Genomic DNA, 23,323 nt, shown 5'->3' with positions numbered 1-23,323 from the left:
TTTGTTTCTTGGTCTCTTTAGCCCTTTTATACAGTCTTTGCTTTATCATAGCACGTTAGATAATGTCAGACTTTTTTTTTTTTCAAAGAAAATCAAAACACAAAAAGATTTCCCATCCCACCATAATGGCTTGGGAAAATATTTTCCCTATTTTTCATCACCCTCAAAAAGTGTTTAAACTTCTTTCATGTGGTCAGTCTGCAAATTGTATCCCTGATGATCTCTGTCTTTGTCTGAACAATGACTCAAATTCTTCTACTTTTGTTGAGGATTCAATTTTTTTTAGATGTTTAGGGTGAGCTTTAAAAGACATATTTTTGGCTGCCAAGTGATGTGCTGCACTTTTTGGAAAATCATATTCTTATTTTTTCTTAGACTTCTTGTAATCCAATACAATCCCTTATTATTCTTTTTTTCATTGTCCTTGGAATGTGAAAGGTCTTGTTTCTTTTACTTGCTGTCTGCAGATTTTGTTGTTTGATGCTGTAATTTCCAAGAGAAAGATTTTGGCAAATTAAATCCAGGATTTGATTCCATTGGTGATACAAGGAGTATCATAAAATATACATTGCTACTTATTTACACTATCTCAAGGAAATTTCCTGAAATACGATATTCTGATTTTCCTTTTAATGGTATTTTTATGGAAAACCTATAATCTTTAGGTTGTCTTTTTGCATTCTTTATTCACATTCAGTATTCTCATTCTGCAGAGCTCTAATACGTTCTTTCAACTTTTTTCAGTTAATTTTCATTCTTTCTTTGTGTTTTTGTGTTATAATTATATAATCCTATTTTTCAGAGTATCTACTTCATTATCTAATATCTCTGTACTTTGTTAAAAATTCTCTAATCTTACTAGACTCACTGATTGCTTTCTTAAGAGCCCTAATTGTCATCCTTATACCCTTACTCCTTTTTTTCATTTGATTCTTCTATTATGTTTCTGAGCCATTTTAAGGTTTCTTTAAACTCTTCCAGTAAAAGTTTTCCATTATTATTTCATGGAATCTTACAAAATTAATATTAATACTTTTGTCTTCCACAGGGAATGTTAATTCAGTTTACTTTATTACAAAGTACTTGTTCATTGAGATGGCTCTTTTCTTTGATTATGAATACATTTCTCTTCTTCAAACATCTTTTATCTGTCTTTATCATTCACTCTGTGGATTTGTCTAAAATGTCCTTGCAGTAAGCATTCTTCATGTCATGAATCCTTTTATTTCTTTAGGTCTAGCTTTTTTTTTTTATTGCTCCATCCCAACCTGCAGTCTGTTGCCACCTGTTTGTTGCTCTTTTTCACAATCCGATGTTGCATAGAAAGGTGGTTCTCAAGGGACAATGAACTATTGCTACACTGGCACCAAGAGGATCAGTGAAGTCACTGAAGTTGGACAGATTCCCCAAATTAAATAGTCCCATTTTTCTGGGCTGAATCCTCCTATTTGTGACCAACATTTTTCAATCTCTATCCTAAATCCAGGGAGCTGGTCTTGAAGAATGTGGAAGAAGTTACTGCTGAGAGTTTTCAATTAGGTTGCTTCCCTCTTGTGTTATCTCCTACTCCAAAATATTCTGCTTATTTTTCCTAGGTACCAATTTCAATGAAGAAAATAGCCTTTTATGGGTCTTTATATTAAAAAAAAGGTATGTCCTTTCTGGCTATGTTTTGTTTTTAATCAACATATACACATACATGTATGTGTATATGTGTGTATATATATATGTTTATATGTATATATATGTGTGTGTTTGTGATATACATATAGATACTTATATGAATGATAGATACGCTCATGTAATTAATGTCAGAACAGGGAATATAATTTAGTTCTCTAAATTTTCCAGTCCACCCGCTGGCAAATACTGAATTAGAGGTATGCTGGTCAATATCTAAGAAGTGAGTCAAAAATATACACATAAAAAAGTTGATGTTTAATCTGCATTATTAAGATTTTTCTCCATCACTTCCCTAAGTCTAGACAATCAACCACAACCACCCCAACAACAAAATAGATGAAGCCCCTAATCTGCATGTGGAATTGTAACTCAGTGATTTGGGAGTTCCTTTCAAATAAGTTGATTTACTACTCAGCCACACCTTTATAATTCTTATCCATGTCCTTTCATAAGCTTACTATTGAGAGTCTACTCAACATACTGGAAGCCTTGCTTTGTCTTGACATCATAAGAGTAAAGAAAATTGCCAATTTTCAAGGTGAACATCTTAAAAATTTAGTAATTGGTTCTCACTACTAGCTGGCTTCAGCACACCCCTGATTCCTGACCACAGATTAAAGTGCTGTAATCAATTTACTATTCTACGAAGTTGAAACTTCAAGGGGAAAAAAAATCTGTGTAGCAATAGCTTCTGAAGGCTCTTAATATTTTAAGTTAAGGAGTATTGGGAAGTTGTTGATCTTGTTAACTACCAGAAGAAGATTAAGTGTTTTAAGAAGGGAGCAGACGGTGTCATTTAAACAGCATCTCTTCTGCTGGCAGGGAATGGACACAATGATCTATTGGGCTATTTCCATTTATAATAGCTATGAATTTGTTTTTTTATGTCACATGTTCTTACTAATGTTTCATTACTTAAGAACATTTTCAAAACAGCAGGATCTTAATTTCTTATGACTTTTACTGATCCTGTTAGTTATTCAACATTTAAGGCCATAAGGCCAAGAATGATTCCCACATTTGAGTAACTAGCCTTACTGTCACAAAAGGCTTGAATTTTAGGAATGAAATAAGTAACAGGGAGAGATTCACATTCAAGAAGAAAAGCCTCCTTTTCAAATTAATATCCCAAAGGAAACCAAAGCTTTTGGAAGGAATCAGGTTAACTTTTAAAAATACGATACACAGGGGAAGTAACAGCTGTTTCTGTATCTGCATAACCTGCTGGTGCTTACCTAAGCATTCATTATCATAAAAATAATTTGGAAAATGCACATTAAATTTTTTTAACCACTTCAGTTATTCCAGAGTGGCATAAAAGTAATAAAACTAATAAACTCAATAAGCTAGATCCTCCCTATAATCTAATTACTCTTGGATTTTTATGCAGATCCCTTTGAAAACTTCATTAACTCTTCCAGACTCCTGATGTACTAATTATTAAATTACTGATTTATGATTGAAAATAGTCAACAATTTGGAAAGGTGCCTAACCTATTCAGGACTGAACCCTTTGAAAATCTGTTTCTTGGACCTTAAGCAAGAAGTGATAATGCCCTATCTCTGGTCCAAAAGAGAGAGGAGTCTTCTAGATAAGTGCCTTATCATTGCAGCTAACAAGAAAGGAATTTTGTTGATTCATTTACATATAAAACTCTCACTGTTAGGTAAACATTAAGGTCTAAGGACAGTTTCATTCCTCTCCAGGCTGTGTTACTGACTCATCTCCACAGGATCAGAGCTAGGTACCTGGCTTCTCAGATTATTTTTACAATTATCTTCCCCCATTAGAATATCAGTCCCTTGAGGGAAGGGATCCTTTCTTCTGCTTGCATTAGTGTCCTGAATATTTAGCACAGTACTTGGCAGATAGTAAGACCTTCTAAATTTTCTTCCCTTCTTCCTTTCATTCCTTCTTTCTTTATTCTTTATTTTTTCCTTCCTTCCTTCTTTCCTTCCTTCCTTCCTCTTTCAGTCACCAAGTCAGTAAGTACTGAAAGCATTTTTAAAATATAATAACTCTGAAGAACATGAATATGATAGATAAAGAAGATGTGGCAAGAATACAGAATGATAGTTAGAAAGCCAAAATGCTAAACTAGTACTCTTATGATGTCAAGACAAAGCAAGGCTTCCAGTATGTTGAGTAGACTCTTAATAGTAAGCTTATGAAAGGACATGGATAAGAATTATAAAGGTGTGGCTGAGTAGTAAATCAACTTATTTGAAAGGAACTCCCAAATCACTGAGTTACAATTCCACATACATTTGTCAGTAATTGTTTTTAATGAGTTTAAGCATTTTTTAAACTTATAATTAACAATTGTTGATTTGAACCCACGATTTCATCAGTTTGGGAAACTAACAGTGAAGGCACTCCTGCTATGGGGCAGAATATCAATTGTTCTGAGTTTAGTCTAGAAAAGTGGCCTAGGGGAGAGGTTAAGTGACTAGTCCAATGACACAGAGCCAGGATGAATCAGAGATGAGATTCAACTCCAGGTCTTCCCAACCCAGGTCAGGCTGCTACGCTCTATACAGCATTGCCAAAGTTAGTAATTTTTGTTTCCTCTTTGGAAATGTTCTGGTCATATTTGTAACATTTTTTCCCATAATAATGTCATGCTATTGAGAATAGACTGAGCTCACTGTTCACTAAACTCTCTAAAATCCTTTTCAAAGGAATTATTATCTAACCCCAGCACAATTCATTAAGGTGACATTTTGATTTTGAGTCTACTATTTTATATTTATCTCTATTAAAATTTACCCATCATTCTTGCTAATCAAGATTTTTTTTTGTTCTGACTATATTAGCTCTCTCTTTAATCTTCACATAGACAATAAATTCAACAAGTATATAATCAAAGCTTTCATCTAGAGCATTGATAAAAATAGTGACTAAAATGGTAGCCAGACAAGTAGAACGGCTTTGAAAGCTATAGATCTTACCATATGCTTGAAAAGAAAAGCAATCTGTAGACAACAGAGATCTGCAGTTTTAATCCTCTTTTTATTGTCATTATTGTTGTTATTCTATGTATATATGAAGGCCCATTCTATTTGCTATTTGTCAAGTTCAGAACAAAAATAAACATTTATTAAAATGATGACCAGTACAGAGACAAGGTTAGATTGGACACACACTAGAAATTTCTCCCAAAGATTCACATCAATCTATTCAATAGCTCTAGCAATTTACCAATTCTGAATCCATCTAACTAGATTATACATCAAGCTCATACACTTTGACCTTGTCCACCAAGACATCACAAGAAGCTCTTTCACATGCTTTGTGCAAATCTAAGTGTAGTATCTCTACCATATTTCCCTGATCTACCAGTCTAATCACCCTGCCAAAGGAGGAAATAGGTTAGTTAGTATGACATGAACTGTTTCAAACTAAGTTGCTTTGCTTTGTACAGGTTCACACACTATCCCTTTAATAGCCAAAGTCAGGAGCTGAAAGTCTGAAAATTCTACCCTCTTCTCTAAAAACAACAACAACTAGGACACTATTTGTTCTTTTCCAGTCCCGTGGCACTTCTCTGGTTTTCCATATTTTTTTTCTTTTTCTTTTTCTTTCTATTTTTTTGTGAGGCAATTAGGGTTAAGGGACTTGCCCAGTGTCACAGAGCTAGTGAGTGTTATGTGTCTGAGACCAGATTTGAACTCAGGTCCTCCTGATTCCAGGGCCAGTGCTCTATCCACTGCGCCACCTAGCTGTCCCTACATTTTTTTAAGATCATTTACAACTGTGTAATAATTATAACGGCCAAATTTATGTACTCTATGTCTATCTGAATTTGGTGACCTGAATTCATTAAAAGGAAGAGAGACATTTATCTGTGTATTCACCTACCTTGGGTTTTTGTTCCCTGCTAACCATTTCTCTTCTATCCTTCCCATCCAAAAGACTTTCAGTTTGGACAAGATAACAATGAAATGAATGGTTTGGGAATCTCATCATTGTGCATTATCACCCCAATGAAGCAGTGGCATTATGGAATGTCCTCCTTCCCTTTCATATTTCTTATTGGGTAGGTGTAAAGGGTACCATTTAACTCATCAAAGAATGAGTGCTAAAAAAAGAAGTCCTTACCTCCCCACTTTCCTTGGTAATGTCATAACTGTCATATCACAACCACTTCACATTATCATCTCATCTTTTCTTCTGATCACAAATCTCCCTTATAAACCTTCGACTCTTATTCTTCAAAATTCCTCATGGTTAAATAAATAACAAGCCAGATCTTCACTGTAATTTAATTACTCTGATTGTTACATAGGACTCTTTTGAAAGTTTCATTAAATCCTTTAGGCTCCTAAGCTGTTAATAATTAAATTATTACTTTGCTGCACTAAGGGGAAACTTAATCATTTGAAATAATTAGCCATTTTGAAAAGTGTCTAACATACCTATGGAAGAGCTACATGTTCCAGCTTGCGTTCCAAAAACATCCAGCATTTGCTTCTCCAGCTCCCTCTATGTGACATTTCATTTCTTTGGAGGTTGTTGTATCCCATTTCTCATGGCCATACAGGAACACTGGTAAAAAGCTAGTATTAAAAAAGATGTGCTTTTGCTTTTGTGGGGAACTTGGGATCGATAAAGAAATTATTATTTCCTGATGGTGATCCCATCCTCTCTCCTTTTCTTCATTAGATTTTACAAATGATCTTTGGTCCCATCTCTAACTGGCAAATAAGCTGAGTCTTTGCTCACTGTGGTACTTTCTGGCCTCTTCCAGTCTTCATATTGTGTCAATTGATTTACAGCAGTTGAATTTCTATATAAAATTAATATAATTTTATCTGTCATCTGTTGTCCAGTTCCCATTTTTCATTATCAATTACTTGATTAAATATTTTTTGAGTTGAGCAACTTCAATTGTATATCACATCTTCTTTTCCCATAATTATTTTTTTTCTAGCTTTTTTATACTACTTTTTATCTTTGTTTTATGCATCTAGGTGGCACAGTGGACAGAGAACTGGGCCTGGAGTCAAGAAGATTCATCTTTGTGATTTGAAATAAGGCTTCAGACACTTACTAGCTGTGTCACCGTGGGCAAGTCACTTAACCTGTTTGCCTTAGTTTCCTCATCTGCAAAATGTAAAATGAGGAAATTTCAAACCACTCCAGTATTTTTGTCAAGAAAACTCCAAATACATTCACAAAGAGTTAGGCATGACTGAACAACAACAAAAATCTTTGCTCTAAGGAACTGGTCCTTAAGCTATATACAAACATCTGGTTCAGAGATGACTTTTAGATCAAGCATGAATATTTTCCTTTCCATTAAATTTAATCAACTTCATTTTTGTGCTATTAAGATAACACAAATGGTATTTACTATATGGTATTTACCATAAGCAACACCTACCAACTCTTTTTTCAAAGAAAGCAATCATGATGTAAAGGTGAGAGACTTCTGTGTGATCTACAAAAGCCCTTGGCTTCTTTCATTCCTTTTTCCTGAACCATTAGTTCCTATGTATTTCTCCCCATGCTCACTTTTTCACAACTTTGCACCAAAGTCCTTAAATATCAGTTTGAGCACTGCTTTAATTTGGAAGGTGTTATAAAGTTCATTGTAGAATTTCAAAATGCAATTATTTTTATTGTGCCTTTTTGCAAGTACTTATTGTTGAAACTACAATAAATCATGGTCAAGTTGACCATGAAATATAGTTTCTTCTTGACTTTGGGTGTATGATTAAGTCCTTTCTACCACCACATTCCTTCTGTCTCTAAGGAGCCATTCTTCCACTGGGCTGCAGCCACTTAATTTCCTTTGGTTTCTTTTGTATTGAGAATGTCAAGAATAATATGATTTAATTTCTCTAGGAATGTGTTCATTTATTGATCAATAGGCAGTGAACTAACATTTAGAGTACTAAGTTAAATTAAGGAAGCAAGGTGGTTTCCTAAGTGGCTCAGTGGAAAAGCACTGGACCCAGAGTTAGAAAGACCTGAGTTCAAATCCAGCCTCAGACATATGCTAGCTGTGTAACCCCTGGTCAAGGCACTTAACCTCTGTTTGCCTTAATCCATTGGAGAAGAAAATGCCAAACCACTTTGTTATCTTTGCTAAAAACAAAACAAAAACAAAAACAAAAAAACCATGAACAGTATAGTCCACGGTGTTATGAAGAGTCAGACATAACTATATCAGGATATTGAGGCAGAATGACCTGAATTCAAATATGGCCCCAGAAATGTATAACCTTTGTCCGTCTGGGCAAGTCACTTAATCCTGTTTGCCTCAGTTTCCTCATCTGTAAAATGAGCTGGAGAAAGAAATAGCAAGCCACTCTGGTATCTCTATCAAGAAAACCCTAAATGGGGTCACAAAGAGTTGGACATAACTGAAACAACTAAACAACAAATCAAAGTTTGTAGATGATTTATAAAGTATATCTGCCCCTTTTCCTATAACTCTGTCACTGCCACCAAAGAATCAGAAAGCCAGGGTACACATGATTGATGGGTATTTTGTATATTTTCTTTGTTTCATGGGTTGCTGTGGACAAATAGTTCATTATCAAGTAGCCAGTCTACTGACTATCTGTCACCAACAAGCAAATAGAATCTGCAGCTCCAGAGTGATAGCGTTCCCAACACCACCAGTCCTGCTTTTCCAAACCAGTTCTTACTGTGATCATCCACAAAAGCAACTCTTGTGGAAGGGCCAGACATCCTCACCAGTTGCCAACTAAATGCCACTCACAGGATGGGTGGGCCAGAGTAGTTGAAGCAGCAGGGCACCCCAAGGAAATGACAGGAGGCAACTCGTGTCAGAAGTCAAACCACCACCATCACTTTGCCCACCCTCTCCCCTCAGACAGGAAAACCCAAGAATGTTTCCATTTGGAATGTTTACAGTCCACTACCTACAATTATCATCCTCGAAAGAAACCCCTGTGAAGATATAGGTTTGTGATTACTCCTACAGGTGCTACAGCCACACATTTGAAAACCCAGAAAGGAAAGTTCTTACCATCAATGCTTGTGGCACTTTCAAGTAGTTCAACATTAGAAACTGATATGATTTTTTTTAACCAGCAGAAATGACATTAAGGAAGAAGCAAAATTACTCTCTTCTCTACTGCTGGCACCTTAAACTCCATGGGACATTTCCATAAGACTTGCAGCTAAAGCCTTTCATGGGAGTATTTCTCCCATTAGAATGTGAGCTCTTTGAGGACAGGGAGTATCTTACTCTTTAATCTGTATCCCCAGCATTTAGCACAGTATTTCGTACATAGTAAGTGATTAATAAAAACTTTATTCATTCATGCATTCATTTTCTGTCCTTATCTAGGCCGACCCTTAAAAAGCAGGTTTGGTCTGTTGCTAGGGACATGTACAAAACTTTTTTTTTATGATAAGACAATTGGCCAAAGCTACCACACCACTGGCCCAGGTTTCAAGTCCCCTTCCCTGCCAAGATGAAGCAAGGGAGGAAGACATTGTAAAGCTATACCATCCTTCTCTCATGATGACATACTGAAGAAATAATATCTTTTTACTACATAAAGGGGAAAGTGGGTTGCAGAAGCTCATCTCTCTCCCACCTAATGCCTGTCAACATGAGAATTATCCTCAATGAGCCACAGATTGAACAAGTCACTTCTTATCATGATATGACAGCTAGATGGTATAAGAAACAGACTGCTAGACACAGGATCAGGAGGGCCTGGATTTGAATCCTACCTCAGGCAATTATTAGCTGCATGACTCTGGTCAAGTCACAACCTCTTTCGGTTCCATTTTCTCATCTGAAGAAATTGTGATAGTAACACCATCTAACTCACAGGGTTAATAAATAATAAATAATAAACAAATAAATAATATATGGACAGCATTATGCAAAACTTTAAAAAGCCACATAAATGTTAACTATTACTATGATTATCATTGTTACATAATTCAATTCTGTGAACCCCAGTGGAGACAGATCTCTGTTTATTTAATGGGGGGGGGCAGCCTCTATCCCTTCTGAACTGACTCGTTTACCTGGTAAAGCATTCAACGTACACAGGTCTTGCATTATCCTAGGAAATGGTCCTAAGAAGGGACATAGAATTAAACTTTTTAACAAGAGGTAGCAGGTATTCAGGAGTTCTGCCCTGGACTTTGCTTCTGATTTCCCTCTTTCTCTTGCCTGCCAGTCAGTCAATAAACATTTATTAAGCATTTATTATGTGTCGATGTAAAGAAAAGAAAAAGATAGTCCCTGTTCTCCAAAAGCTCACTAATGGGGGAGAGAAAATGCAAACAACTATGTACAAACAATCTATGTACTAGATAAATAGGAAATAATAGAGAGACGGGACTATAATTAGGGGATATCAGAAAAGTTTTCCTATGGAAGATAGTCATTTATTTTTTTTTGAGATTTGAAGGAAGCTAGGGAAGCCAGAAGAGGGAGGTGAGAAAGGCTGTAGGACAGAGAGTGAAAATGCATGGAGTTGGGAGACTGAATGTCTTATTTGAGGAACAGAAGAAGGCCACCGTCTCTAGATCCCAAAGTGCATGGTGGTAAGTGAGACGTAAGAAAAGTGGGGTAAGGTGGGGAAGTTGTGATGGGCTTTGCATGTTAGATTTTGTATTTGATTCAGGAGGTAATACAGAGCCACTGGAGTGTATTAAGTAGGAGAGTAACATAGTTAGTCTTACCTACACTTTGGGAAGATCATTTTGACAGCGTAATGGAAGATAGACTAGAACGGGGAGAAATGTGTGGCAAGGAGACAAGCAGCAGGTTATTGTAATAGTTGAGATGTGGAGTGGTAAAGGCCTGTACTAGGCAAGGGGGCGGCAGTATCAGAGGAGAGAAAGGAACATAATGAGAAATAGGTTAAAAAGGCATGGAAATGTTTTACATGATTGCACATACGTAACCTATATCAGACTGCTTACTATCTCAGGCAGGGAGAAGGAAAGGGATAGAGGAAGGGATGGAATCTGGACCTCAAAACTTGCTGTTTAACAAGTAATTGGGGAAAAACAAAATATTATTTTTTTTAAATGTTAAGAAGGTAAAATCAACAGACCTTGGCAATAGATTAGATATGAGGGAATGAGAGAGAGTGAGGCGTCAAAGATGGCATTGTGGTGTTGCCCTCTGCAGTAGTAGGGAAGATAGTAAGACAAGAAGCTCCAGGGGGAAAGATGATAATTTCAGTTTGTGGGAAGATATCTATGGGACATCCAACCTGGCATGTCTATTCCTACTCTCCCTTTCTTGCTTATACGTCCCAAAGGAGAGTGAGCCTCGAGACTCCTCTCCTATTTTCTTCTCTTTGATTCTCTGAAGACTAGAGAAAAGAGAATAGCCCCTGGGCTAAGCTCAGGACAAGACCTGCTTTTTCTCTACTGGTCTTTCTTCACGCCTTCCAGCTGCAAAGGGAAGAAAGAATCTGACAGCCCTACTTCTATTCTTATTCCTGTTCTTTCTGGTGACATAAGAAGACTCTGACTGGCCCATCCTTCCCACCCTTGCTCACTCCACTGGATCTACCCTGAGTTACAGACAAGCTCATGGTAAAACCTGATTCTGTGACCTTTCACATTCCGTTTTCTCTTTTCCTTTCTTTCTACTCAGAAAGTCCACATATCTGCACTCCAACTATGTGCAATGGATTCTGAGAAGTAATACAGTTCCATCCTCTTCATAGGAATAAATGTGTCCATTGTATGCTTTGGATTGGTGGTTAAGGATTTCATTTTTACTGCATGGAAATCATTACTAATAGATTTGTGTATTGAACTATTTACCTGATGGTGAATGTGCGTCATAGTTCAAGTTTTACTAGATTGGTATTATTTATTACTGAGCTAAGAATTCCCTATTCTTATCATCCCTATTAAACAATCCCTTCTAAGAAAAAAAAGTGTAATTACACTATGGATTCAGCTCTGCAGGTGTACTAAAACCAAGAAGAAAAGAAAAGAGTAGTTTTAAGCACCCTAATAGATTTGAAGATGTAGCAGACTCAACAACTGATGTTTTTAGGAAATGTTTCCCTCATTTTAGGAGTCCTAAGCACTACAACAGATTTATAGAAGATGTAGCAATCCCAACAGCTGAGAGAAGGAGGCCCCCTCTCTGCGTTCAGGCTTGTTAACAGTTGGTTCATTCTTCCTTTGATTCCTTCTATTAGTCCCAATTTAGCTAAAAATAAACAAATAAATAAAAATGAGCTTTTTGCTATCCTTAGCATCACCTTAATTCATTCTGGGTTTCAGCAATCTTGTCAATATTCTTTGAAAATTATGTTACTTTTCCCTATTCTTCTTGGTTGCTCATTCCATCTTCATTACACTTCTTTTTCTTCATCTAAGTTCATCATTAGGTGCCCTGTGCAAACATAGTTGCCTCTTGGGGCAATTTTGACTTTCTTCATCAGAAATATTTCTTTACATTTTCATGATTTCATTCCTGAGGGCTTCCAATCTCTCTCTGTACAGAGAGTGGAATGAAAGGCTAGAGGAAAGAAGAGGATTGGAATAACAGCTGTGCTGTATGGGATAATGAATCAACCATGGCAGGATTTGTAGTTGAGTAAAGCTCTCTACTACCACCTTCTAAGTTATATATCTGAGTGTCATCTATTGGCTAACTCAGTTCCATTGTATTAGAATGTAATGGCTAGGACCTCACCTAGTTTTAAAGTTAAGAGTCTGGCTCTTTAGTCATAGATTCCATACTTAGCTCTCAGAAACCAGGCAGAGTAGACCCAAGCTAAGATTAAGTATTTTCTTTTCAACTGGTAGGTCTACCAAGATTATAGCAAGACAATTAAGCTGAATAAGGTTAAATATTCACAAGATTATCTCTTGTTAGCATGCTAGCATGCAAATTATTTTGAGTCAAAACGAAAACAAGGACAGGTCTTGGTTTTCCACCCATCTGCCCACACACCAGCCTTTATTATAATATCTGTCATCATCATCATCATCATCATTATTGTTATTGTTATTATTATTATTATTTTGCCATTTTGGTATCACCACTGGACTTCTATGAATCTGGAAGAGAGAGAGAGGCTGATGACTTTGTGCAATTCTGCTTCACTTAAATCCAATTAATATGCACTTTAAGACATCACCTTGTGATGTCATTGATCCTCATTGAAAATGAAGGACAAACAACAATAACAATCTGTCATTGTAACTCTTTTCTTTGGTTGATGTAGTCTGACTAGCAAAAAAACCTCACTTTCTCATTATATTCTTGATAGGTTAGAACCAAGTCCAGAATAGCAGTTCCCCTTGTGGCTTCTTCTCCCTTTGAAGGATGAAATTATTATTAAAGCAAGTCAAAAATTTGGCTGCTACTCTGTTTTTGGCAGAGAATATCCTAGCAAATGTCTGGATAGCTGAATTCCTCCAAGACCAAAATATCATTCTTCCATGCCAAGTTTATTTTCTGTTTTCCAAACAGAAATTCGTCCTTTGTCCAGGTGTTCTGTAGAATATGCTTGCAATAACCCTTTCTCTTTCTCCCTTCATTAGTTCTGATCCAAATGTTTTATATAACATGTTTCCCAACTCAAGTTTCTAGATCTCCTCACATGAATATATCTCAATATATAATGCTATGTTATCCATTTAGTTAACTAAGAAGCTCAAAAAAGCTAAGGAAGTGTGTTAGAACTAGATGACCTATTGATTTGACATCATTCAAAACTATATAAATATATGAATGGCTTTTCTAATAAGAATGGCATTACTCTACTTTCGCCAAATAAGCATTTTTCCCATTAAGCATTTATTTTATCAAAAGGAGAAATTGAAGTGGGAGAAAAAAAAGACTAAATTGAGATTTGGAGGAACTGGTTTGAATTCTAGCTCTCTACCTTACTCCCCCCTGTGTCCTTAGAAAATCACTTTCTCCTCTTTTGGCTCATACGTAAAATGAAGAACTTGTAGTAAACGATCTTAACAATCCCTTCCACACCTTACAGTCTAAGTTCTATGATATGGCATTACAAAGGAGGGTTATGGTCCACCATCATAAAGGTGATGTGCATCTGAAATATAAATTCAATTCAAAATAGAGGATCTTCAAGAAACCTTTGCTAAGTTGTGCAGTAGTATATATTTAGGGTTAAAAATATAAAATGAGTAATTCCAGAAGTGAGTGACTTACCTGTGTTTTCTTTTGCAATATACCAAAAGGTTATCAAAAAGAAAAAACACCCGTTCTTGTATATTTCCTGCAGAAATTTTCAACAAAACCCCATACATTAGCATTTCAGTGCAGGTGTCCGTGATGTTGGAACCCTAACAAAGAAACAAATGAGAAAAAAATGAATTACTAATGAGGAAACAGAAACTGTCATACTTCAATACATGAGAGATCTGTAATTTAATCAGTATGTGTACTCTCCTCACAAATGCAATTAGCAGATGGACTCTGCTTTTAGAACCAAAATGGACTCCATTCTTAGAACCAAATTGAATTCTAAATTGATGAGCTTTCTCTTTAGCTTGGTCAGATCTAGGCCTTCATCTCACTTCTCAGCCATGTCATCCCCATCAGAACATCATATTCTACCTCTAAAATCACGATGGACTGTTATAGGGGAGCTTTCAGCTCATCATGCCGAGACCTAGGCCTCCCTTCCTACCTCACTTCCTGACCATCTCCAAATGGGTATTCTTCCTACACCCTTTCCAACCCTGCTTTATTTATAGAGCTCCCCCATTAGAATATAAGCTTCTTGAGGGCAGGGACTTGCTTGTATATGTACCTCCATGGGCAGCTAGGTGGTGTAGTGGATAAAGTGCCAGGCCTGGAGTCAGGAAGACTCATCTTCTTGAGTTCAAATATGGCTTCAGACACTTACTAGCTGTGTGACCCTGGGCAAGTCACTTAACCCTGTTTGCCTCAGTTTCCTCATCTATAAAACAAGCTGGAAAAAGGAAATGGCAAACTACTCTAGTATCTTTGCCAAGAAAATCCCAAATGGGTCCCAAAGAGTCAGTCACAACTGAACAAAAACAATATATGTACCCCCAGCACTTAATACAGTATCTGGCACACAATAAGTTCTAAATAAATGGTCTATCATTCATCTAACAATCTATCGATCCATGTCTATCTACACTTCTTTTTCTTCATCTAAGTTCATCATTAAGTGCCCTGTGCAGACATATTTGCCTCTTTGGGCAATTTTGACTTTCGTCATCAGAGATATTTCTTTATATTTTCATGATTTCATTCTTGAAATCACCTGTACAGAGGGTGGAATGAGAAGCTAGAGGAAAGAAGAGAATTGGAATAGCAGCTGTGCTGTATGGGATAATAAATTAACCAGGGCAGGGTTTGTGCTTGAGTAATACTCTCTACTACCACCTTCTAAGTTACATATAAGAACAAAAACATTATAAAGAAAAAAACAACTTTTAAATACTTGAGAACTATGATCTCTGCAGCGACCAACTATGATTCCAGAGGACTTAAAATGAAGCACACTACCCACCTCCTGACATAGGGGTGATGACTCAAGATGTAGAATGAGGCAAACATTTTTGGACTTAGCCAATGAAGGAATTTGCTTTTTTTTGACATCATATACTTACTACAAGAGTTGCTTGTTTGTTTTTTTTTTACTTTTCTGGGCTTTTTAATTTTTTCTGTTCAATGGGTAGAAAGGAGAAGGAAGAGAAAAATAAATGCTTGGTAAGTGATTTTTTTTAAAAAAAATTAAATTTAAATTAGGTAATATTTTTAAAAAATAAGGCAACTCTCATAGTTTAATGTATATTGTCCTAGATATTAGTAATATCTCACATTTATATAGCAATTTAAATTTTAGGAAATGTTTCGCTCATTTACATTTTAAGAGTCCTAAGGACCCTAATAGATTTGTAGAAGATGTAGCAGACTCAACAGCTGATAGAAGGAGGCTGCTCTCTGACTCCCAGATTTATTAACGGTTGATTCATTTTTGCTTTGATTCCTTCTATTGGTTCTACTCTAGCTTAAAATAATTAAAAATTAGCTTTTTTCTATCCTTAGCCTCACTAATCTCAGTTTGTTCTGGGTTTTAGCAATCCTGTCAATATTCTTTGAAGATTATGCTGCTTTTTGTATTCTTCTTGGTTGCTCTTCATCTTCATTACACTTCTTTACCTTCTTCTAAGTTCACACTAATTCCTCTGTGCAGACAAGCCAAATGCTTCCCTCACCTCTGTTAGTAACCCCATATTACAGATGAGGGAACTGAAGGCCTAAAGCTTTAAACAACTTACCCTTGGTCACACAGCTAGTAAGTGTCAGAACTAGGATTTGAAACTGGGCGACTTGACTCTCTAGAGCTGGCATGCTTTCTACCATGCCAAATTTACTTTTTGAGTAAGTTATTTCCTTGAAACTTGCATTAAGTCCTTTGCAACACTAGAATAAACTGATCACTTTCAGAAGGTCCATTTTATTCCAGGATAGCCTCATAACATATCCTGAAATACTCAATGTGGCCTCCACATTGCCTAATTAATTCTCAATTACGTGTTTATATAGCCAGAGAAACTGGCTCATAATGTTCAGATTTGTCTATAAAATGTAATCCTAATAGTACTGCTCAGAGCATTTTCCTTCATTCAGTGTTTACATTTTAGGCCACACAGATTTTCAGTGTACCTTTGATTCACTAAGATTTAATCTATTCATTATTTTCGTGAGTTCAGCAGGAGGAAATGATTAAAAATGTGAAACCACAGACCTATAAAAAACTATACATTTTAAGCAATGTTTGGTCAGTATAGATACACCATTATAAGTACTACAGGCCAAGATATACTCATGTGATAGTTCCCACTTTAAACATGCCCCTACTTTTCACTCAATAAATGCTTTTTAACAATGTTCCAGCAGTGTTCTCCTCAGCTCGATGATAGAAGCCATATGTAGCAGTTCACATCCTGAATACTACTTAGACATTTTATTTTTACTAAGTTGGAGTGCTAGATGTCATAGGGAAGACTTTGGCTCTTCCTTCCTTGCAGCTGGAGAGGGGCTAATCACGGTCAGGCTAAGGAGTTTGCGATCCACACAGAAGCCAACATCTAAGACGCAAAGAAAGGCAGCAATGAAGGAATCAAAGTCAAGGTCTTAGGCCAGGATCAGGATTACCAAAGTCCCCACGTTAAGGATGTCAGTCTGAAGAGTGAATTAGAGCAACTAGAATGATCAAGCACACTAGACAGAGAAAACTCTGGAGCATCCAAATCCTTTAATTGGCCCAGCCTTGTAGTTAGCCCACAGTTGCCCTGTTAGCCTACTACTGGACTATACTACAAGTATATGTCATATGTGTGTATATATATATATGTATATATATATATATTTATATATATATATGTATGTATATATTTATATATGTGTGTGTGTATATATGTATGTGTATGTATATGTATGTGTGTATATATGTAGATATGTACTCTATATATAAGATGTTACTTATAGTAATATATAAGTACTATATATGTACTACACTATATATAAGATGCAATTATATTTTTTATATTTATCAATCACATATTACTTTTACTATAAGTTCAAGTCAAATTGTAAATATGAACAAGATTGCCTTCATTTGGAATCCAACAAACAATATACATTGAATGTAATTCTTCCTAATTTATTATACCTAGTATAGTAATAAATTTTAATCATTCTGAGAGAAACAATAATTATGGCTCCCTATTATTTCTACATTTAGCAAAATTGCTCCACTTTAGTTTTACAAAAGTAGTATATTTTTAAGAATGACTTTTTAAAATATCTGACTACAGGTCAGCTAATGGGCTAAACATTATCTTCTGACAAGAAGCCACTAATAAATTTGTGTTTCTAGTACTAGGTCTTTAATGAACAATACATAGTTATTTAATTAAATCAACCATAAGTACCATACAGGAGGGGTTCTTAACTTCTCTTATGTTACAGCCCTTTTTGCATTCTGGGAAAATTTATGAAGCCCTTCTGATAATAATGTTTTTAAATGTCAATCAGGCAGCAAACATTTATTAAGCACTTATTTTGTGCCAGACATTGTGTTAAGCTCTGGGATATAAAAAGAGGCAAAAGATAGTCCCTCAAGGAGCTTGAAATTTAATGGGAGAGACAACAAGTAAAGAAATCTGTACAGACAAGCTATATACAGGATAAACAGGAAATGATTAAAAGAAGAAAGGCACTGGACTTAAGAGAAATTAGGAAAGGCTTTCTGTAAAAGACAGGATTTTTGTTTAGACTTGAAAGAAGCCAGGGAAACCAAAAGGTAGAGGTGAGCAGAGAGAGAGAGAGCATTGTGGGCATGGAACACAGTCAGAGAAAATGTCCAGAGTTGAGAGGTGGAGTGTCTTGTTGGCGGAACAACCAGGAGGCCATTGAAAAGTCCACGGCAGGGAGGAGGGTTTAAGAAGACTGGAAATATGGGGGAGGAAGAGAGGTTATAAAGGGCCTTGACCACCAAACAGAAGATTCTGTATTTAATCTGGGAGGTGATAGGAGTTTATTGTATGTAGAGGCTTATTGGGGGGAGAGAAGCTGGGGGGTGGGGTTGACATGGTGGAACCTGTATAAATAATGCATAAATAAAATACATGGAATTACAAAGGAAATCAATTGTACTGAAATACAGTTACCAAAATAGATATGTAAAAAAGTTCATGAACCCCAGGTTAAGACCTCTGAAAAGTTTGGCTGGACACTGAAATACCTTATTGCAGAATTATACAAATTATAACTATAAAAGAAACTCAGACACAAGCAAGTATTTTAAAGCAACTGCAATGACATACTGCAGAGTCAGAGACTTCCCTATGAGTATTAAGATTTGAAACATTTACCAAAAAAAAAAATCAGAGCAAGCTTTACATGAATCATTAATTATGAACTACAAATCTGTCACTACATAGAAGTATATAATATGGATAATATTGTAAACTCTCTTTCTCACATATATGATTCATAAATCTGCTACCTATTATTTGAAATAATTCACTTTTTTGTCAAGGGAATGATTTATGTTTTTAAATATATTACCCGCCTTAGGAAGTTATAGTCATTAGGTGGAATTAATGCTAACAACTTAGAGTGAATGACCATGCTGATCTACCCCAGAAGAAAAATCATAAAACTTAAGTTTGCAATTTGTTAAACTGCACGTTTCCTAAATCTATAACTTGGAGAAATAGGAAAGAAGGAAGGAAGGAAGGAAGGAAGGAAGGAAGGAAGGAAGGAAGGAAGGAGGGAAGGAAGGAAGGAAGGAAGAAATCATGTAGAGCTCCTTCCCTCCTTCCCTCCCTACTGATGGACATAGAAGGATGAAGTCACAGTATGGTGAATAGAACCACAGGGCAATAAATTATTGACACACCCTTTCCAGAAGCAATAGTAGTCTTGATTTTGTTATTGTTGCCAAAGTAAGAGAGTAAAAGGTGACAAATGTGATGTGGGGGAAGGGAAGGGGGAGTAGAGTTAGGGAGGGGAGGAGGAATCTATACAGTGTTATGGAAAGTAGATGGCGTGGTTAGGTGGTTGGAGCCAGCTAGAGGTAATGAGCTGTCACCACTGATCATGACCAACTCCAGAGCAAGAAGGGGAGGTAAAGTTCAGAAAGAACAAGAAATGGAGTGGGGCAGCATGGCAGGAAAAGGGAGATACTTTTGATCAAATTGTAGTCAGTAGCTACTGTTCAATGCGCACAACTTCAAAGTACCTTTAACCAATTTTGTATGGGGAGTTTATATGAACCTTACAAATGTAACAGAGGTTTGTCTCATGCCCAGACCACCTAAAACAGACGCACCCACATGGATAATGCCCGAGATCTGTTTCTGTGAAATAAAGGTCCTGGCTCAGGCATGAACATTCTGTTTGCTTACCACATGGATGAGAGCAGACTCTTTCCAGGTGGAGGAGCTTGAACTGTCTGAATCCTCAAATCTCCCTGACCCAGGCACTCTCTCTTTCCAGTAGAGTCTAGTGCATGGACAACATGCTGTAAAAGGGATGGGCCTGAGGGCCACCTTCCTCTTCTCCCACACCAGAAGGGTCCCCAGAAATGGGTTTGTTTCTATTATTATTTTCAGACTTAGGTGAAGGGAGTAAAGGGAGCTTAAGCCATGGGGACCCTGGAACCCAGTATTCTGGGCCAGATGTTGCAACCAGTCCAGCTGGGAAGTCCTGAGAAGCCAAGGTCCTGGGATGGAAGCCTAGGGACTGTGAGGGAGAGGACCTTTTAGACTTGGAACTTGGTGGAACAAATACTTTGTAGGAAGTGAACTAAGTAAGCTTTGAACCTAATTCCCATCCCCTTCTCAGAGACTGAGGTGCATAGTGAGGGGAGCTGATGGCCCTAGAGAGATGGGGGGCAGCGCTGTTCGTTAGTCAGTCAGTTAACAAGCATTTAATATGTGCCTAGATGCCAGACACTATGCTAAGTGCTGAGGATAGAAAGAAAGGCAAAAGAAAGTCCATGTTCAAAGTATCCACATGTTTATAACAGCTCTTTTTTTGGTGGCAAAGAATTGAAAACTGAGGAGATGTCCATCAATTGAGGAATGGCTGAACAAGTCTTATGATTTTTCTTTTGGAGTAGGTCAGCATGATAATCCACTCTAACTTGTCACCAATCAGGCCAGAGAATCACTGTCACACAAGTACTTGTCTCCTTGGTGCCAGAATATATTTCAAAAAACTATATCACTGGAAATCTCCATGTATTCATCAGTTTATTTTCTTTTTTGCTCTTAACTCCTATATCCAATCACAAATCTCAAAACTGTATAAAGATTATCTGGCCTAAAAAGATTATCTGCCCCAGTCTTCTAAATTCAGGAAGACAAGGAATTATTATACCAGTTTTATGGGCACCTTTACACTTCCTTTCCTCTCACTCTCTTCTTAATTGTCTATAGTCTGGTTTCCAACCTCATTATTCACCTGAAATTTCTCTCTCCAGAATTACAAATCATCTCTTACTTTCCAAGTCTAATAACCTCTTCTCAAACCTCATCCTTCTTGACCTCTCTGTAGCCTTAACAATGCCATCACTCTCTTCTCTTTGATACTCTCTTGTCTTTGGGTTTTTGTGACAGTGCTACCTACCTGACCATTCCTTCTCATTCTTCTCTGCTGGATCTTCATCAAGTCACTCCTGCCAACAGTCAGTGTTCCATCAAGTTTTATTCTGGGCCATCTTCTCTTCTCCCTTTATACTATTCCACTTGGTAATCTCATTGGCTCCCATGGATTCAATTATCATCTCTATGCTGAAAATTCTCAAATCTACTTGTCCAGCCCTAACCTCTCTGCTTATTAGACATCTTAAACTGGATGTCCTGTAGACATCTTAAATTCAACATATTCAAAACTGAACTCACTGTTGAAAGCACCAGCATCCTCCCTATCAGTCACTCAGGCTGGCAACCTACATGTCATCATTAACTCCTCACTCTCTCTCATCTGCCATATCCAACCTGTAGCCAAGGCCTGCTGATTTTACTTGAACATCTCTTGTATACTTCCCCTTTTCTCCTTTGTCACTTCTACCACTTTGTTGCAGGCTCATATCACATCATACCTAGACTACTGCAAAAGGTTTCTGGCTGGTATCTTTGCCACTAATCTGTCTCTACCCTAGTCCATCCCCCACTTAGCTGTCAAACTGATTTTCCTAAAGTGCTAATCTGACCCTTCTGTACCCCATGTCCCCCACTCAATAAACTCTAGTGGCTCCCTACCATTTCCAGGATAAAAAATAAAATCCTCTACTTGGCAATCAAAGCCATTCATAACCTGCCTTCCCCTTTCCTTTCCACTTCCACCCCTCTACACCTCAAAGACATTTTATCTCCTAACTCCAGGCATTTTCACTGACTGCCTCTCATGCATGGAATGGTTTTGGCTGTTCTGGTTTCCTTCAAGTCTCAACAAAAATTCCACTTATTAGGGACAGGTAGGTGGCACAGTGGATAGAGCACTGGCCCTGGATTCAGGAGGACCTGAGTTCAAATCTGGTCTCAGAGACATAACACTAGCTGTGTGACTCTGGGCAAGTCACTTAACCCCAATTGCCTAGCCAAAAAAAAAAAAAAAGAAAAGAAAAAAAATTCCACTTTCTATAGGAAACCTTTTCCAATCCCTCTCAACTATAGTGCCTTGCCTCTGTTGATTATTTCCTGTATATGGCTTGTTTTCACATAGTTTTTTGCAAGTTGTCTCTCCCATTAGATTGTAAGCTCCTAGAGGGCAGAGACTGTCAGCTTTCTATGTATTCCCAAACCTAGCACAGTGTCTGGCAAGTAGCAGCCAATCAATGTCTATTGGCTAACAGGATAGGAAGGTCAGAGAGGTTATAGGATCATAGATTAGAGCTTGAAGAGAACTTAGAAGTCATTCAGTCTAACTCCCTCTTTCTCCAGCTTCAAAAATTTGAGACATAAAGAGGTTAAGTGATGGGTGACAAACTTGAATAGAATATAGTGAAAGGCCTAGAGTGCCAGAATAAGGTGGTTTCATTTGGTTCAATATGGAATGGGAACTCATCAATAATTCTATAGTTCCTACTACAATTATCTTATTATAGCTCCGTTGCTTTGTAATTTGTTTCTATGTCATTTGTATACCCTTATCTCTCCCTGATAAGATTATAAATCACACAATGGTAGGATATTCTGTCTTCATCCTTTTAAACCATGGCAACTAGAACAACAGAGATTGATAAGGCACAGGAAATGCAAAATGGTACTAATCAGTTTGTATACCAAAATAGCAATGATTTTTTTTTCCTTATTATAGCTAGTATAAGTGTTTCTATGGATAAAAAAAAAATGAACAGGCAGAGCCAGATAGCTGAGTCCATCCCTGCTCACCAGTTCCAAATTACATTGCCCTTAGTGGCCATCATCCTCCAATAGGGAAGCTTTCATCTTATCTTGCCCAAATCCAAGGCTCCACCTCAATTCTGTGATACCAGCTCCCAATCATGCTGACTCTTGTCCTGCCCTCATCTAAAACTCCTAGGATAGGAGCCTTGAACTCTACCACCCTGGGCTCTGCCTCTTGAGCCTGAACCTTACCTTGCCCAAAATCAGGCCTTCACCTCACTTCACAAAGCACAGCCTTTGTCATAGCAGACTTTCTCTGTCTCCCACTTTCTAATTCCCCTTTATTTCTTTTCCCCTGCATTAAAATGTAAGCTCCTTATGGGCCATAATTGTCATCCTTGGTTGGATTTGCATCCATAGTGCTTAACACCAGGCCTGACCCAAAGTAAGCACTTAAATGTTCTATTGATCTATCTATACCCAGATCCTAGAGAGACACTGTAACATAGACAACTAGCTAGGACTAGAATTAAATAGAGTTGGAGGTCAGACTAGATAACATCAGAGAAACTGTGCAGTGCTTTCAATTCTCCCAAGCTACTCCTCTACACAAAACCCCATCTTTAAAAAACAAATATTCTCCTGTGACACCATATGGTTGTGAATTATGGAACACCACAGTCTCAGAAATAATCAAAACTGCACATGACCCAGAGGACAACAAAAAGACCCCAAAAAGGGCATGAATGAGCTGAGGCGTATTGTCAATAATGATTTATACTG

General features: G+C 37.1%; 1 protein-coding gene across 1 annotated transcript in view; it reads right to left on the bottom strand.

Moving 5' to 3' along the window:
• Positions 1–23,323, bottom strand: part of LOC114054097 (phosphatidylinositol 3,4,5-trisphosphate-dependent Rac exchanger 2 protein) — a 385,890-nt gene that overhangs the window by 240,506 nt on the left and 122,061 nt on the right. Inside the window, exon 8 of the mRNA XM_027877211.1 lies at positions 13,848–13,981. Within this exon, the coding sequence (XP_027733012.1) occupies positions 13,848–13,981 (134 nt within the window). The remainder of the gene's footprint in view (positions 1–13,847; positions 13,982–23,323) is intronic.

This window comes from Vombatus ursinus, unplaced genomic scaffold (genome assembly GCF_900497805.2).
Source record: "Vombatus ursinus unplaced genomic scaffold, bare-nosed wombat genome assembly UNPS02014812.1, whole genome shotgun sequence".
In the NCBI taxonomy this organism is placed as follows: domain Eukaryota; kingdom Metazoa; phylum Chordata; class Mammalia; order Diprotodontia; family Vombatidae; genus Vombatus; species Vombatus ursinus.
The sequence above is the reverse complement of the archived record's forward strand: the minus strand, read 5'-3'. Positions and strand labels throughout refer to the sequence as shown.